The sequence below is a fragment of the Miscanthus floridulus genome, chromosome 18 (assembly GCF_019320115.1).
Source record: "Miscanthus floridulus cultivar M001 chromosome 18, ASM1932011v1, whole genome shotgun sequence".
NCBI classification, from domain to species: Eukaryota; Viridiplantae; Streptophyta; class Magnoliopsida; order Poales; family Poaceae; genus Miscanthus; species Miscanthus floridulus.
This window is the reverse complement of record NC_089597.1, coordinates 131,980,776-131,999,458: the sequence shown is the minus strand read 5'-3', so window position 1 is coordinate 131,999,458 and position 18,683 is coordinate 131,980,776. Positions and strand designations below refer to the sequence as shown.

Sequence of the window (18,683 nt, the reverse complement as noted above, 5' to 3'; positions counted from 1 at the left end):
TTAAACCAAAGTATTTTAGAAAACCATATTATTGTTTTGCTAAATCTCAAAAACACTTTAGATCCAAACGTGGCATAATTTTGCTTACCTATTGTTTCTAAACCATGGTTTTACATATCTATAGTTCTATAATAAAACTATAGTGTTTTAATACTACGGCTTCTTAACACTATAACATCCAAGAATCTTTAGACCATTTTCAACCTATATTTAATTAGGTCTTAATGGTTTCTTTTCTTTTTAAGGGCCCCCCTTTTGGAATGCATGAATTTCACAATAATTATATAGTAATTTTACATGAATCAAATTAAGTTCATAGAAAATGCAAGAAACAGAAAAAAAAAATTCTCGCAAACCATAGAGAGCCTAAACCTCCGTTCAATGGCATACTAGTTGCATCCCTACGAGTAAGAGGAGCCCAAAAGAACAGGTCATCAGGGATGAACCACTTCAAATCATACTCCATTTGCCGTACAAGCAGCACTAATCTGTCCTAAACTGCCAGCCAGCTACCTACTAGGAGTCTTGCTAGTTGCTATCACCCCACAATTGCCAACTAGTCCAGCTATCGCATCCTCAACCAACTGCCATTTTCACCGGCACGCGGCACACAATTAAGCTGAGAATCATGCAGCAGCATTTGGAAAGTTTTGGTGGAGCTAGCTGATCCAGCACTCCCAGCACTATCTATGATGAGCTGGACACACGGAGACGAGTTTATCAGGAGCAAAGAACTCGGATCCGTGGAAGCAAGTACGCTGTACGCACGCATGCAACAGTGCGGGCAAGATCCAGCAGGAAACGGCGTACCACTAGCTGCCGCGCTTCACTGGAGTAAAGAAACCGGCCGGAGCCCGTGGCTGGCACTGGCATCCAACACTGCACCTCATCACGATGTGCTATAAAAACAAGACGCTGTTGGATGCCGTAAAATAATCGAAGTATTACTCGTGGTTAGCGTCTGATTAGCGGCAGCATCTGGATTGACTCGTCGCTCACTGGCTCACTGGCTGACTGACAGATGAAGGTTCCAAGTCATTAAACAACGCCCCAACTGCAGGTGGCAAGTTTCAGAAGAGGCGCCTGTGTTCCTGTGTAATTTTTCTTCAGAGTTCTTCAGTGTCCAGTACTGTACGTACTCCAGTACCCTCTCTCTTCAGGCTTCCGTCCTCGGACGGAGCTCAGAGCTGAGAGAGAAAGAGAGAGGACAGAGGAGTGAGGTCGAGGTCAGTGACGCTGACGCGAGCGCCATTAACCCTGCTCGCCTCACCTCATCCAACTCGCTGTCGGTGCCTTCGTCTTTCTCGTGCAGGGAGTAAATGCAAACGGGACAAGTTTTCGTTTTCCCAATGGCTGCCGGCGCTGGTGCTGGGACCTGTCGTCCGCCTGTGAGCTGAAATAGCAACGGCCTCCACAGTCCAGTCCCCACTCCCCCCATCGCCTGCCTCTCGTTCTCCATCTTCACTCTTCAGCTTCGATCAGCTTGCATTGGGCAGGCTCATGGTCCTGGCTCCTGGGCAAGGCGACGCCTGAAACTCTGAAACTTAACCTTGATCTCCTTGGATACCATGCCAATGGCATGGCTCATCAGCACCCTGCTTAGATCTCACGTCACATTGTGGTACTGTACTAGCTGTGGCTGTAAATGATGCTACAAGTTTCTTTGTACCAATAGAAACTTTGATGATCAGGGAAGGTGCCTTTTCTTTTTGTTTTTCTTGGCACCAATGAGAAGAGGAATGATAAGTTGCACTGTCTATAGTACTATGTACCCTGTACCTCACTGGCTGTGTCTTGCTAGTACAGCAGTACCGGTATGTATGTACACATATCCTATGTACAAGCAGTGGTGCATAACTGTATTTATTCCGAGATATCATACTAGTTACTGTTCCAACTACCCAGTGGCCAGTGTGTATGTACCTGCAGGTTAATGTCAACCCCTAACAACTTCTGGTGTAGCCGTACATCCATCTTGCTAGGCGATTTGGAATTTTGGATGACCAAGATTCTTTCTGATCTGCCTGGAATCATCAATGTCAACTCACAGCTCACAAGGGATAGGATCATGGGAGGGGATGTATATTCTTTTCATCAGTGGAAATGTAGCTTTAAATTTAAAAAAAAATTAGTTGTATTTTTGTTAGATAATTAGGTATTTTCATGGTCAATTTAATCCAGAAATAAAACATCGGCAGGTTCGTGACGATATATATGTGTATGTGTATGTGTATATCACTAACAAACACTACAGCATGCAAGTATGACATACCAATCGATACAGTAAGTACGCAAAGTACGATAATAAGAGAGTTAAGAGTGTACCCAGCGGAGAGTCCCATGCCGAGGACATCGGAGGCTCCATTCGCACCAGACATAGTGCGCTGCTCGAAGTCGTGGACCACAGTTGATGCAGGAAGGTGTTCGCAGTGCAGTCCCATGAACGATCACTAGGAAGAAGACACATTGCTGTTCCACGAGCGATCACCAGGAAGAAGACGTCTGCGACGTGGACGAGTAGTCGCGGAATCGCTCCCAAAAAACCTAATCGTCGCACACCCCGTGCAAGGTTCGCAGGCGGACGAGGGTTCCAGAGGCAACTGCTCTCCCGTTGCTCCGTGCGCGCGGAGGTACGGGACGGGAAAACCAAAGGACATCTGAGATGTGGTCTCTCAGAAGCGAATGGAAGATTGGACTGACGGAGGACTTCTACTTTTATGCCTGCGGCGGGGAGGGAGAAAGCCAGCCGAGAAACTCAGGAGACGGAGACATGAAGAGGCGGTAACTGACGCAAGCCACGCCAGCCCGTCCACTCGCTCGCCGCCTGCCTACCACGCCCACGCCCACGGCTTCGGCCCCGCCCGGGCGGCGGTGACGGCGCGCGCACGCGTGTGGCACTCCCGTGTTCTTTTCTCAGCTTCTTAATTAAGATGGATAATTTCCAACTAAATAAGCTGAGCCAACGTTCAGTCAAAATCTCGTACGATATTAAACCATACAACGCTTAATATTATGGACCATAGAGTTTTATTTGATTTATTAAATATTATATGAGCCAAGCCCATAATATATCCAACAATCCCCACCAAACTCTAGGGTTTGTAACAAAGTAGTCTCAGAACCACATTTCTTTTATATACCAGTGTTTCGATGGAGACTGCTAAGTTGAACATCCATCTAGAGCAATAGTTTCACTCAGTCACAACTGAACAATAGACTAAACCTTGAATTGACAGTTTTATGTGAGGTGAATGTCATTAAAGTCCTTAGTTGATACTAGGCTGCAAAAGGCATCCCCTCTATTTGAAGCATATAAGTCATACTCCAGTGCCTTTCATGAGCATTTAGAGATCACTCAAATCTCATAGACCGTGACAAGCAGTCTGACTCATATAGATGTGTTCTTCAAAAGATGTTCTGTAGGACAACATCTTTGCTTTAGCAAGCCACTTGGAACACATTAAGGTAAAAATCAACCTGTCTTACAGAAAGGAAAGATATGCATAAGAAATGAGTCTTACTAAGGATCTTTTCTCACAATTTACTACTAGCTTGTTTCACCATCCTATTTCACGGGATCTCCGATCACATAGAATAGGTTACCACTATAGTAAATTTCATGTGGGTCTCAAACCCATCTCTCTCGATGCATTTTCTATCACATTACGTGATAGACCCTTAGTGAATTGATCTGTCAGATTGTTAGACGCGTGAACATAGTCCAACACTATTACTCCGGAGTTTCTCAATTTTCTGACAGATTTTAGTCGTCTCTTAATATGCCTTGTGGACTTCATATTATCCTTAGAACTATTAACCTTCGTAATCACAGTCTCGTTATCGCAATTCATAGAAATAGCTGGTATGGGGTTTTCAACAACCGGTAAATCCATAAGGAGATTACGAAGCCACTCGGCCTCAGAGCCAGCGGTGTCTAATGCTGTGAGTTCTGCTTCCATTATAGACTTCGTTAAGATAGTCTGCTTGCAAGACTTTCAGGAAACAACACCTCCAAGTAAAAACACATATCCACTTGTGGCATAAAGCTCATCGGCATCAGAGGTCCAGTTGGCATCACAATAGTCTTCCAGCACCTTCGGGTGTCCGGTATAACGAATACCATAGCTCATAGTGCCTTTTAGATAGCACATCACTCTCTCAAGAACACACCAGTGATCATCTCCTGAGTTTGACACAAACCGGCTCAGCTTGCACACAACAAATGAGATGTTAGGCCTTGTTGCACTAGCAAGATACATGAGCGAACCAATGATCTGAGAATATCTCAATTAATCTCTTGCTATTCTCCAATTTTTTCTCAATAGCACACTAGGGTTATAAGGTGTAGGAGCAGATTCACAGTCACTAAATCCAAAGCGACTCAGCACCTTTTCCACATAGTGGGATTGTAACATAGTTACCCACCATCATCTTCTCTTAGAAGCTTGATATTAAGAATAACATCAGCATCTCCCAAATCTTTCATTTCAAAATTATTAGATAAAAATTCCTTCACCTCCTCAATCACTTTGAGTCTGGATCCAAAGATCAGTATGTCATCAACATATAACCACAAAATAACTCATTTACCCCTACCATACCGATAGTACACACATTTGTTAGCTTCATTCACAATAAAGCCAACAGATGTTAGAGTTCTGTCGAACTTCTTCATGCCACTGCTTAGGAGCTTGTTTTAAGCCATATAACGATTTTAATAATTTACACACCTTACCTTCTTGATCATTTGCTACAAAGCCATTCGGCTGATCCATATAGATCTCCTCCTCTAACTCTCCGTTTAGAAAAGCTGTCTTAACGTCTATTTGATGAACGATAAGACCATAAGAGGCTGCTAGGAAAAGCAAAACTTGAATTGTAATCAATCGGGCAACCGGTGAATAAGTATCAAAGAAATCATCACCTTCTTTTTGAGTATAACCCTTGGCCACAAATCTTGCCTTGTACCCCATTTGCACCCTATAGGCTTGCACCCATAAGGACGATTAACTATTTCCCAAGTTTCATTAGACATAATAGAATCCATCTCACTCCGTACTGCTTCCTTCCATAAGTCAGCATCAGGAGAGAAATATGGCTCTTCAATGGTCGTTGGTGTGTCATCCACAAGGTACTCAATATAGTCATCACCAAAAGACTTTGCAGTCCTCTGTCTCTTACTTTTTCTAGTGACTATAGTGTCATCCTCCTCAGGATTTTGCATATATGGTTCCTTAATTTGTTCTATTGGAGTAAAATTTTCATGCTCATGAGAAATTATAAATTCAAAACCAATCGTGCTAGGTGCATTTTTCATGGGAAATTCATTCTAAAAAAATATAGCGTCTTTAGATTTCATGATTGTATCAACAGCCATCTCAGAAACACTAGAATTTATAATTAAAAATCTATAACCCACGCTGTGAATAGCATAGCCAAAGAGAAACACAATCAACAGTCTTTGGTCTAAGCTTTCGCTTTTTATTTATTGGCACATTCATCTTTGCCAAACAACCCCAAGTTCGCAGGTAAGAGAGATTTAATCTCTTCTTCTCCCATTCCTCGAATGGTGTAATTTCTTTGTTCTTTGTGGGCACCCTATTCAGGACATGACACGCTGTCAATACAGCCTCACCCCACCATTCCTTAGATAGTCCCGCAGTCTCTAACATGGCATTAACCAAATCAGTTAGAGTACGGTTCTTTCTCTCTATAATTCTATTGGACTGTGGTGAGTATGGTGGCATCCTCTCATGAATAATTTCATGCACCGCACAAAATTCAGAACATTCATTTGAGAAATATTCTCCCCCGTGATCGGACCGCAAACGTTTGATTTTCTTCTCAAGTTGATTTTCTACCTCAGCTTTATAGACTTTAAAATAATGCAACGCTTCATCTTTAGTTTTCAATAAATACACGTAGCAAAATATAGTACAATCATCTATAAATGTCATGAAGTATCGTTTACCGCCTTTAGTTAATTCGCCATTCATTTCGCATAAATCAGAATGAACGAGTTCTAATGGTGCCAAGTTCCTCGCCTCAGCAGCCTTGTGAGGCTTGCGCCTTCGATTGCACACATACCTGGCACTTAGAATCTTTAACTAAGTTAAATTTTGGGATTAAATTCAGATTTGCAAGCCGCGTGAGACAGCCAAAATTAATGTGACAAAGTCATGAATGTCATATATTCAACTCATCTGAAACATTAACATTGTTTACTACTTTATTACACACATCATCAAACAAAGATAAGCGGAACAAGCCTCCGTAATCATAATCTTTTCCAATAAATGTTCCATGTCTCGAGACAAACATACTTATTGGACTCAAGTACAATTTTAAAGCCATCGCGACACATTTGAGAACCGCTAACAAGATTCTTCTTGATGAAGGGGACATGCTGCACGTTCTTTAATAGCACCGTCTTTCCCGAAGTGAACTTCAGAACAATCGTACCAACACCAAGAACACGCGCATACGAACCGTTTTTCATCAACAAGGCTCTAGTCTGAAAGGTCCTTGTTGGTTTTGGTAATTGAGTGACAACTTAGGTGGACTAATTGTGTTTATGTGAGATACACAGGTGATTAGTCCACAGGTACATATGTGTGAGCAACATATGCCATGAAGGTGAAAATGGCTTGGAGATGTTGCAAAGCTCACACATGTGATGATGAAGGAGCTTAAATGCACATGAGACATGACATTGAGTCATGTGATCAAGGTGGAGAAGATCAAGACAAGACTTGGCTTGATGGACCGGTTGTAAGCGTGAAGGGCAAGTCGAAGGCTTTGGAGTGATGGACCGCGTGGCGGTGAAGCTTGAGCAAGACTTGGCACCGATGGACGATGGCAACGGTGAAGAGCAAGTAGAGTCAAGATCGATGAACCAATATGATCATGTGATGATATGAAGTGGATCATATCATTGTTGATCGTGTTGGTGCATGTGTTGCATCGACATTGAAGGAGATGGAATGGAATGCGCAAGGCAAAGGTATAACCTAGGGCATTTCATTCCACCGGTCATAGGTGTGTAGAGAAGTTTATGACCGGATTTAGGATAGATGGCCGTACTATCAAGAGGGGCAAACTTGTTTGCATATCGGTCATCTAGTGCCACTCGAGTGATCTAACTTTGCATTATCGCTAGGATCGAGTGGCGTGGCAAGTTGAGTGGCTAACATCCTTTGGGAAATGATTGTGAAAATGCTAACACACATACACATGATGGTGTACACTTGGTGGTGTTGGCACATTTACAAAGGAGGTGGTGTTTGCAGGGGTGAGATGGGTTTTGGGTCCCTCTCTCCCTCCCGCCGAGCTTGCGAGGCGGGATTCGGCGCTTTCAGGAAAATGGAATGTCTATTTTCTATTGCGCCGGATGCAAATTCTTGTGGTTAGCACACTTGAGCAAGGGTGAAGAGAATGGAGGAGATGCCAGCGTCGGTCAAGTGACCGGACGCTGGATCCAAAAGCACTGGACGCTGCCTGCCTGCGTCCGGTCGCTCTGACGTGGAGTGACGCTGGCGTCGGTCAACTGACCGGACGCTGGGTCTAAAAGCACCGGACGCTGGCTGGCTGCGTCCGGTCAGGCTGACGTACGGTGACGCAGAAGCTGGAGTGTGACCGGACGCTGGCTGCGTCCGATCACGTTCGACCGGACGCGTTCGGTCATGCTCGGGAGCTTACTGGAAACGACCGGACGCTGAGGGTCCAGCGTCCGGTCAGTTGAAGTGCTGCGTCCGGTCGGCAGATGACCGTTGGGATCGGAAGATGACCGTTGAACGCAGGGGACACGTGGCGAGTATCGCGTGACCGGACGCTGAGGTCCAGCGTCCGATCGATCGGACCGGAGCGTCCGGTCGGCCCGAGTTTTGCCCAGTGAAGGGGTAACGGCTAGTTTAACCCTTGGGGCTATAAATAGAAGTGGCCCTCGGCCATGGCTGGTGCTGAGCACCTCAAAGGACTTAGTGTCCATGCTTGTGAGTGCTTGGGAGCCCTCCATCACACATATACTTGATAGTGATCATTCGATTGTGTGAGTGAGCGATTCTAGTGCGATTGCATCGTGAGGTTGCATCGAGTGGCACTAGGTGATCGAGTTGCAAGCCGGTGGTGCTTGTTGCTCTTGGAGGTTGCCACCTCCTAGACGGCTTGGTGGTGGTCTCCGTCGAAGCGCGCAAGAAGCTTGTGCGGCGCTCCGGAGAAGAGCTTTGTGAGGGGCATTGTGCTCGCCCCGCGGGAGCCGCGAAGAGCAACTCTAGTAAAGCGAGACGCGAAGGGCGACAAGTGGTCCGGCCGGGTCAAGTGCTAGAGCTTGTGGTAAGCACTCCACGTGGGAGAGTGTGACTTGCGAGTCACCACTAGCAAGAGGACCGGCGGCAACCTTGGAGCTTGTCTCAACGGGGACTAGCGTGTTGGCAAACACGTGAACCTCGGGAGAAAAATCATCGTGTCAACTTTGTTCTTCCCGTTGGTTTGCAACCCCCTTACACAAGCTTGTAATTACTTTCACATACATTGTGCTTGTGTAGTTGCTCTTGTAATTAGTTAGCTTGTGTAGCTCACTAGTTACCTTCTAGCTTGTGTAGCATAGAAGTAGCTCCCTTGAGTGGCTAATTTGGTTTTAGTAACCTTGTTAGTCACATTGCTTAGTTTGTGTAGCTAAGTATTTGCGCTCTCTAATTAGGCATTGGTTGCCTTGTTATTGAGCTTTGCTAGTGAGCTTAGTTGGCTTTGTGCTTTTGCTTACTAGCATGTGTAGGAGCTCCCTTGTTGCTTAAAGTACTAGTGGCATAGGTTTGTGTGACCTTGCTCCTAGAATTGTTTAGGAGAGCTCTAGCTAGCCCGGCACCTTAGTTGCATAATTGTTATCTTTGCAAGGTGCTAGTGAACATATATAGTGGGGTGTAGTCCTGGCTAGACCGATAGTTTTAATTCCGCACTTGTTTCGGTTAGCCAACGTGATTAAGTTTTAAAAAGGACTATTCACCCCCCCTCTAGTCGCCATCTCGACCCTTCATAGTCCCGTCGGCCTGATAGAAAGTAAACAAAGAAACATCAGCACACACATGAATATTAGCACCGCTATCCATCCACCACTCAGGTGAAAGACAAACTGAAAGAACAAAAGGTAAAGAATTACCATACCCATATGTTCCTTCTCCAGTCTCACTAATCACCACGTTTGCTGATTTCTTTTCTTGCTTATATTTGCGGTATGGGCACGCACTTGCCCAATGCTCATCACTCCCGCAAACAAAGCAACCTCTACCTTTTTTGTTGTTTTTCTTCTTAAACTCAGCAGTTTGCTTATGCTTTGTATTGTTGTTTTCTTGCATATTCTTCTTCTTTTTATTACGGGATGCAAATGAGTTTTTCTTCTGCACCATATTGGCAGTGGAAGACTCAACTCCTTTTCCACGGTTGTCTTTTGCTGTCGCCCTCTCCTCAACATCAAGAGATCCAATAAGCCCAGCCACGCTAAACTTTGTCTCCTGTGTTTTAGAAAAGTAGCAAAATCCCTCCAAGAATGTGGCAGTTTAGCGATTATACCGCGCGGCCATAAACTTGTCAGGCAACAAACATGGAAAATGTTCTAGTTCCTTTGCTAGCACCTGTATCTCATGAGCATGTTCCACTACAGAACGATTTTCAATCATTTTGTAGTCATACAATTGCTCCATAAGGTACAACTCTCTACCAGCATCAGAAACTCTAAACTTTGCCTCAAGAGCATCCTATAATTCTTTGCCTGATGTGCAAGATATGTAGTTTTTCTTATACTTACTATAAAGTGCACTAATCACGGTGCCTCGAAACAGGTTATCGGCAGCCAAAAACTTTTGCTCCTCCTTAGGAGTAAATCGTTTCGGCTGGATTGGCTTATAAGCCATGGCTGAAAGTACTGCTGGCTGGTTTAGTGTGAGAGAAAAATACTGTTCGTTGGCTGATAAGCCAAGGCTTATAAACCGAATATAGGCTACCGAACAAGCTGCATAGAATTTTATTTAATTTATTAAATATTATATAGGCCAAGCTATCAACAATTTTGACTTGGTCAATGCATACGAATACAGTCCGCGGTTTTCTTTGAAAGCAGGTAACATGAAAATAGTAATGGAAGGATACTCCAGATGGGCTTATGGTTTTTGTCTAGTTTTATTACATGACATATGCAGAGTTTTCAGTCAACTGTAGCTAGTAGTGCGCCTCTTGTTTATCATATGTTGCAAAGAAGTGCACTACATATGCCATTGACTATGGCTCCGTTCGCGTGCCCTTAAATCCGGTTTGATCCGCTTCTTTTTTCATCCGGAACAGTGTTTTCCTCTCACAAATTCATCCAGATTCATCTAGATTCCTCCAAGCGAACGGGGCCTATGAGTTGAGAAATCTGAACTTTCAATCCTCATAATATCCTATCTTCAGAGCTTCATATATGCACCTACACACCAAAGCTAAGTACTGTGTGTGGCGCGCTGGCTGGCTGTGAGAACACCACCACAATTTGGCAAATAAAGAAGCAATTGATGTTACAGGGTCAGCTTGACTAGAGGTGAAATATTTGGATTTTTTAATACTCCGTTTTCCTCCCTATTTGGTCATTTGGTGCCAATGTTCAACCACTGTTAGTTATACAATATTTTTGCCATATTCCACACGCTACATGGATATAAATAAAAATATTTTTAAAAGCACGTTGAAATAGTCCAAAAAAGAGGTGTGCACACTGCACAGAGCCACAGAGGGAAGAAAGGAAAGTATGTAAGTTTTTTGAGTGGACCAAAAAGAAAAGGCATGGGAAACAAAATGGGCCCAAGTGGGCTTGCAGCCCAATGTCCGAGCAGTGGCCGATCCAGTCCAAACAGCCCATACACACCTGCGAGGCCGTGACCCCGTCCGAATCCGATCCCCAATCCCCCAACCCGACTAGGCGACTACTGCAGCGAGAGGAGAGAGAAGGAAAGGAGCAGAGCGGCGGCGGCGAGGTCTATGGCGTCGACGGCAGGGTACCTGGCGCGGCGGGCGGCGCAGAAGGAACGGGTGCGCCTGCTCTACCGCAGGGCGCTCAAGGACACGCTCAACTGGGCCGTCCACCGCCACCTCTTCTACCAGGACGTCAGTCCCCCCCATTTCCCCCCTCCGCCTCCCTCTCCCTCCCCCTCTCGATTTCGATCTCCCTCCCCGCTCGCGGACGGATCTGACCTCGTGCTCCCTCTCCCGCGCAGGCGTCGGATCTCCGGGACAAGTTCGAGGCCAACCGACACGTGGTAAGGCCTCCTCCTGCTGACCCTTTTTGCACACCTCGATCGAAACTCGCAAGTTACGTTTGGTGATGATTTCTGTGTGGTGCTGTGACTGTGAGCCATGATGTTGGATTTTGTGTGGGGTGGTGGTGCAGGATAACCTGGACGTGATCGATAGGCTCATCGATGATGCGGAGGCTCAGTACAGGAACTTCCAGCACCCCGATCCCTACATTGGTAAGCTTTCTCTTGTCATCCTGGTCTTTTTTGTGCACTGAATGTTTGGCATCAAATCATGTAGGCTGGCACTAGCATTTTGTTTGGATAGAACATTTCATATTGAGTAATCAACGTCATAGTGAAGTTTTCAGAATTCTTGCAGTGATAACCACACTTTTCGTTTTGGTCAAGACCTTTCAATGCCTAGAGTTTAGTTAACTGGGATGCAATCCTTCTTCTCTTTCCCAGCTACATTTGCTTACACTTGATGTACCAACAGTTTGAAAAAAGAACAACTTTGTTCAGCCCTAGTAACACCTATGGTTATGGATTAATTAGTAAATATGCAAGCTGCTACCTGCTGTATTTTTTGTGGGTATTCGGTATTGTAATTCTGTTGTAAGGCTTCAGCCTAAGTGTCTGACTTACCAATTTTCTTCTGTTCCTGATGCCGATGCCTCTGTTTATCAATGAGTGGCCACAACAAATACGCTGGAAGATACTAGCATTTTTTTTCTGAGATACTAGCATTTTTTTCTGAGATACAGTTGAAAAGTTAGTTGTAATTGATTGACGTCAACGTTTTAATCTTAGATACAATGATTGTGCTAATGTGTATGAATTACCAATTTTTTGAGGTGAAGTCTCTACGGGAATGCTAAAGCCTAATAATCTCTATATGCCTCTTATCTCTGCAGTTCCATGGGCACCAGGTGGCACTAAATTCACAAGAAACCCCCCTCCTCCTCAAGGGGTAAGATCATAGATTACATTGCTCTTTATGCTATGTAATGTATTTGCATTATGCTAATTTGATTCACCACAATGCTTATCATTCATAATATTATACTTGATTTTTTTTCCTCCTGTGATTGCCTAAACAAGGTACACTGTTCATAGTTTAAGCTAACCTAATTTGAACGCAAAAAATGCAGCAGTACTTAAGGTTTCATCTGTAATTTCTCAATGGATAAGAGAGCTAGAATTATTATTTATCGTTAATGGATTATTATTTGTAGTGCTTTGGCCAAAACTGTAAATTCATGTTAGGAACTTCAACTGATTTGCTTACAAAGGTAGTTAGTTTTACAATTACTCCCTCCGTTCCAAGTTATAAGACATTTTGGCTTTTCTAGATACATTGCTTTTACTACGTATCTTGACATAGTGTATATCTAAGTGCATAGCAAAAACTATGCATCTAGAAAAGTACATTGCTTATATTTTGGAATGGAAGGAGTATTTCATAACTGAGTATTCTCCACTTGGACATGATGGGGTGAACCCTGCCAAACATCTGCTGCATATTATCATATTACTGGGCTACTGGCTTAGATTTTACAAAACGACTTCATCTTCTATGGCCACATTAACCCTCCCATACTGATTTGCTCGCAAAGGTAGTTTTTCATAACAGGATTTCCTCTACTTGGATGCTACGTAGTATCGCATAGAGTTTACAAAATGACTTCATTTTCAATGGCGACATTATCTTATTCTGGCTCTAGCATTTAGCATTGCTAAACTGTCTTTGGGTAGTAGATTCTGTACACCAAAATGTTGTACTAATGGCAATTGTGTCTTGTAGATCGAGGTCATCTACAATTATGGCAAGGAGGACCAGTAAACAAGAGTCCTGCGAGCGGGGGCAGAACTTCCAGAGTTCCAAATCACTTCCTGTTTAATTGAGTTGTACGAGAAATAAGAATGAAAATTACTGGACTCCATCCATGCTTCTCATTTGCTTTTTCTGATAACCCAGTGCTCTTCATCTACTGCATATTCAAGTGATGTTTGCTGTCATAAAATGGAACTATGCTATCTTTGTCATGCAGTTTAAACTGACGAGCCGCACCTCCCCTGTTTTTCGTTGGCTTTTCTGCTGCATTTTTAAGTTTTCTCTAGTTACCCCCCCACCCCCCCCTGGAATCTGGAATCCGGATGTTCAGGTTGAAAATTGACGAATTGAGCTGGCACCATCAAAGCTGCCATCCAATTTTGATGGGTGGGTTGATCCAAGTATGTATAATCGACACGGATTACATATTCAGTGTGAAATTTGAAACCGATCTCAGCCGTTCAATGTTAGTCGGATGTCTGAATCCCTTTCGGTGTTAAGCTAAAAATTCAGAGTTCTTAGCGTCCTCAACTCGGAGCCGATCCTGTCGTGTAAACGTGAACTCCGAACAAGAAGCAACCATAGAAGCAGAAGCAAACCTACGCGACTCACCGCTCGCAGCAAACAGCAGTGCCCTCCGCTCCGAATCCGCCACGTGTCCCGCCGGCCACCTATTTGCCGCGCGACGGGCTCCTCCGTCGCACGTAATCCGGCGCAAAAGGGCCCGAGGCGACGACGCAGGTGCACACGGCGATCCTCCCGCCGACATCCGGGCCCCACTTGTAGGCTACCGCCACTGACGGCTCCGGACCCGCGTGTCATACGAAGCCAACTCCCGCGTTGGTTTCTCGTTAAGCTAAGCCCGCACCGCGCGAGATGGTGGTGGAGTAGACGCAATCCCACGCGAATCCCATCGGATCGAACCCAGCAGCACGCCGAGGAATAAACCGTCGAGGAGGAAGGAGGGGGGCCGCGAGGTGGGCACCAGGATGCAGGCACAGAGGTCCCCGGCGATGACGGGGGTTGGCGGCGCCGCCGCGGCGGCGGCGGCGGGGACGGCGGTTGGGATGCCGTCCCAGGGGACGGTGCCGGTGCGGCGACGGTGCGAGGGTACAGCAATGGGAGCCATCACGCTCGACCTCCGCCCCGGCCTCGGCGTCGGCCCCTTCACCCTCGGTGAGAACCCTAAGCACCCACCGCCCGCCGCCCCGTCAGGCATCGGCGGTCGTTGGTTGCTTCCTTTGCTTTCCTCTCGGTTTGGACGGGAGGGAAAAAGGACTTGTTTTTTTAAGCAAGAGGTTAGCTAAATTTTCAAACTTTGAGCCAATTCTGACTTGGGAGGTCGCAATCGGTGCAGGGATGGCGATCTCCGATGCCTTTGCACAGATAGAGCGCCAGCCGAATATCTACGACGTTGTGCACGTGAAGTACTTCGACGAGGTTTGTGAGACGAGGTGCACGAGTTTGTTGGATGCCAGGGTTACCAAAATATTCTTAACTGATCGGTGTTGTTGGTTCTGTGTCTTCAGGAGCCCCTCAAGCTGGACTTTGTCATTAGCTTTCCGGACCATGGATTTCACCTACGCTTTGATCCTTGGTCGCAGGTATGCTCGGGGTTAATTTGTTACATTCTAGGCATTTTTTTTTAATTTTGAAACAGCCAGCATTGAATGCATGAGAAATCAGTTGCTCGTGGAGATTAATTAAGACTATATAGCGGACCACTTTTGCAAAATCAAACTGGAATGTGTTCTGCATTAGGATACCCCAACTCTTGTGGCTAAAAGGGTTAGCTGCTGTTGTTTTTGAGTGTGTTATGCTTGAAATATAGGAAATATAACGTGGGTAATTGAGAAAAGGAACTCATCATGGTTAATAATTCTAATTTATGTATATGGGGAAAAGAATCTTTGAGAATGTGTGCTGTGTGGAAATGAAACTTGTTTTCAGGCTTCAGAATTACTAAACTTATATGCTTTGTATATTATCCTTGCAGAGGCTCCGTCTTGTAGAAATTTATGATGTTAAGAGATTGCAATTGCGATATGCGACAGCTTTAATTGGGTAAGGATCTTCGCGATCATGATTTTTCATTGTTAAATCTGTGTGAAACAGTGGAAGTACTCAAATAAATCCTGTTCAGATATGTTGTTGCGCTCATTTACATTAACCCTTCAGCGCAAGGTTGTGTGGTGTTACTGATCATTCTGTTTTTCACTTTCAGTGGCCCGTCAACATTAGCCACTTTTGCCGCTGTGTATGCACTCTTTGGACCAACTTTCCCTGGTATATACGACAAAGAGAGGGGAATTTATACGTTGTTCTACCCAGTATGTCATGAAAAATAGCTCTGTTTTTCCCCTCTTTCGCAGTTCATCTTGTTTTCTTTCCCTTGGTCTGTTGGTGGGTTTGTCTTACTGGTAAGCTTTTGTAGGGTTTATCCTTCGCATTCCCTATTCCCAGCCAATATACAAATCTATTCGCCAATGGGGAAGGTATTCTACCTCAGAGGCAATTCAGTTGTGAATGTTCTATTAGTACCCATATTTACGTAACGTCTTACCTCACTTCTATAATTGCTATGGCAGTGGCAGATTTGCCCCTGGAATTCCCAGACGGAACAACCCCTGTTACTTGCCGGATTTGTATATATGATAGCTCGACAGATAGCAAGGTTGGGGTTGGATCTTTGATGGACAAAGCAGTTGTACCTGCACTGCCTGCAGGCAGCCTGTATATGGAGGAGGTGCACGCGAAGGTATGCTATGTTTTTAGTTTATTGATAATGTTTCCAGCTTACTGGTTTTGTTGAAGCTGTAAACATATTTTGATGTTTCATAATCCAAGTGATCCAGACTATCTAGTTTTACCTCTTAGCTCTCCAGTCCTGTCCCCACCCACCCAGGCACCTCTTTTCTTAGACAATGTATGAAACCAACAAGCGAAAGAAAATAAACGAAAAGCTGGTCGTGGGATTTGCCTTTCAATTACACGTTTGTTTTAGACTCTTTTTTAATGTTGAATATTTTTTTTGATCTGTTGTTTGTTGCACGAGTGAGAATCATACAACGACTGGTATCTTCTTCGTGTATATGAATGAGTTGTGATTTCTGTATGTTGTTTGTCTTACGACTCTTACCAAGTCTTACCAGTGGAGTAAATATTTTCTTATACTTGTTTTCAGCTTGGTGAAGAACTTTGGTTCACAATAGGGGGGCAACATATTCCTTTTGGTGCATCACCACAGGTACATCACATATCTGCTGAAGTAAAAATATAACTTTACATTGGCCCAGATTTGTCTTCTACTTGAATTTCTTTTGCAGGATGTCTGGACTGACTTGGGTCGTCCTTGTGGTATCCATCAGAAGCAGGTCAGTTTTAATTGAGGCATCAGAGTAAAGATTTCACATAATATATGTATTTCTTTGAATTGCCAACATTATTTAACATATGACATAAGCTAAGCTGAACTGGTTTCCTTGTGAATTTACTTTTTTTGCTTACTCATGGAAGCATTTAGATAACATTTTAGTCTATACAGAGCTATTGAGAGCATGAGATTAATCCGTATTTCTGCGACATATGGTTAAGTTTTGTTTGGTAAAGATCAATATAAAGGAATGACATTCTCCCTTGAATTATTGGTGCATTCTCAACTGCAATGCTAACTATGTTTGTTCTCCCATCTTGTAAGGTGGACCAAATGGTCATACACTCTGCATCAGAACCCCGGCCTCGGACAACCCTTTGTGGAGATTATTTCTACAACTACTTCTCGCGTGGAATTGATATCTTATTTGATGGACAGGTGTGGAGTATTTCATCACACTAGGATTGTGTAACACTGTAAATAGCTTCTTTTTATTGGCTTGGATTTTAAATAGCATATTGACAGTTTATTGTCCTTGCAGACACATAGGATAAAGAAGTTTGTTTTGCATACAAACTTCCCTGGCCACTCAGATTTCAATTCATATAAGAAATGCAACTTTGTTATATATGACGCTGAAGGTCTGGACTACGTACTTGTAATAAAAAAATAGTTTTATTGTGATGGAATAATCCAATCCAATCATCCATCTGGTCTTTTTTCAGCTGAAGGTACATGTCAGCCCGGTAATGTCTCAAAAAATTGCATGACGCCTAGTACAAAATGGGAACAAGTTAAGGTATGGTGTTTTACATAACTTATTAACACCTGCTGATGGTACCACTGGTAGTCCTTGTCTCCTTGATGTCTTATTTGGCTTCAGAATGCCGTTTGATTTTTGCCTTGTAGTTCTAAAGTTATCATCTTTGCTTTGAAATGCCATTTGTTACAATTTCTGCACACCCCTTTTTGCATCTTGTTTCATTGGCTTCATGGATTACTTTCATGAGTCCTTTTCATCCTTCTTAAATAGTGAATGGTAAACTTATGACATAAAATGATCTACTAGGTTTTATTTTGCATAGTTGGGTTGTTAGCATAATCACACTAATGTTCTTGCACTAAGAATGTCAGCTTTGCTTTTGCTTTTTCTAGAGCACTTACCTTTTAAGTAGATATTGGTCTAAGCTGTATTATCAATCTAGCAACGCTTCGAGTGCCAATATGCTATCTTATTGCATGCTTATATGTTATATATTTTTCTGTCCTTTTAACAACCCTTGGTTTTACTGTATTAGGAGATTCTCGGTGATTGTGGTCGAGCTGCAATCCAGACACAAGGCTCCATGAACAATCCATTTGGATCGACTTTTGTATATGGATATCAGAATATTGCTTTCGAGGTGGGTGTTATTCGATCGCACTCCAAATCTCTTTTCCCTGTGTATATCAGATGTGACATCGTGTTATTTTATTGGTTAATAGGTGATGAAAAATGGATATATTGCAACTGTTACTCTCTTCCAATCATGATGTATGTAATGTAGCTGTTGCCCATAATGCACATCGCCGAAGCACGGCTATGCTATGTTTGATCATTGGGGAGCATGGACTTCAGTTAACTGTCGAAGTTTTCCATTTTGACAGGGTGCTACATGTATCTCAAGTAGTACACGCTGTACGCTGTACATGGTCAGGTAATGGAACGTTGTACCTCTCATATGAGTACTGATGTCATTCGCAAGACTCCAGTAGTTTGATAGTGATTCCAGTTTCTCTATCGTTAGCAGAATCAGTGAATTGTGCAGTATCTCAACTAAACTACACGCTGGGGGACCTCGGCTACGAGAGGTCAGCCAGTTCCTTTCGTCTTGCGTGAGGCCTAATACTGACTAATACTGATTTGATGATTTTTTTTCCTTGAACATGTAGAAGAGCTACGTATCCTATATTAAAAAAAAGGGTTTTAGAACACACACAAATCTAACACACAGTTTTACAAAGGGGCGCGCACCTTTCCTTTTAAATATACACACGACCTTGGCCCAGTGACATCAACAGCCCAGCCTAGCCTCCAATACGCGCGCTAGGAAAGCTAGGTGAGATACACCTGGAGCCCCGACCATGCTCTATTGCTGCAGCAGTGCAGCTCTTCCCGAGCAGCGTCCACTGTACGACCTCCATAATTAAAAAAATAATATAGCGAATATATAGC

The 18,683-nt window shown here is 43.9% G+C and overlaps 2 protein-coding genes across 3 annotated transcripts; both read left to right on the top strand.

Annotated features, from left to right (window-relative positions):
- The first annotated feature begins 10,923 nt into the window (after positions 1–10,923).
- LOC136522083 (NADH dehydrogenase [ubiquinone] 1 beta subcomplex subunit 9-like) lies at positions 10,924–13,311 on the top strand. The gene is made up of 5 exons (XM_066515870.1): positions 10,924–11,130; positions 11,241–11,282; positions 11,414–11,495; positions 12,176–12,231; positions 13,066–13,311. The coding sequence occupies exons 1-5, from the start codon at positions 11,005–11,007 to the stop codon at positions 13,102–13,104; spliced, it is 345 nt and encodes a 114-aa protein (XP_066371967.1). The 5' UTR covers positions 10,924–11,004; the 3' UTR covers positions 13,105–13,311.
- A 520-nt stretch (positions 13,312–13,831) lies between these two features.
- Positions 13,832–18,212, top strand: LOC136520930 (PHAF1 protein At3g51130-like). Of its 2 annotated transcripts, none has more exons than XM_066514617.1 (14): positions 13,832–14,271; positions 14,453–14,535; positions 14,625–14,699; positions 15,092–15,159; positions 15,320–15,425; positions 15,530–15,590; positions 15,684–15,853; positions 16,280–16,342; positions 16,422–16,469; positions 16,793–16,906; positions 17,010–17,109; positions 17,194–17,267; positions 17,770–17,871; positions 17,954–18,212. In XM_066514617.1, exons 1-14 carry the CDS (start codon positions 14,085–14,087, stop codon positions 17,999–18,001), a joined length of 1,299 nt encoding a protein of 432 aa, XP_066370714.1. In that variant the 5' UTR covers positions 13,832–14,084; the 3' UTR covers positions 18,002–18,212. The 2 variants fall into 2 exon arrangements, with proteins under 2 accessions (XP_066370714.1, XP_066370713.1); XM_066514616.1 differs by having other exon boundaries at positions 13,833–14,271; positions 17,767–17,871.
- The last annotated feature ends 471 nt before the right edge of the window (positions 18,213–18,683 follow it).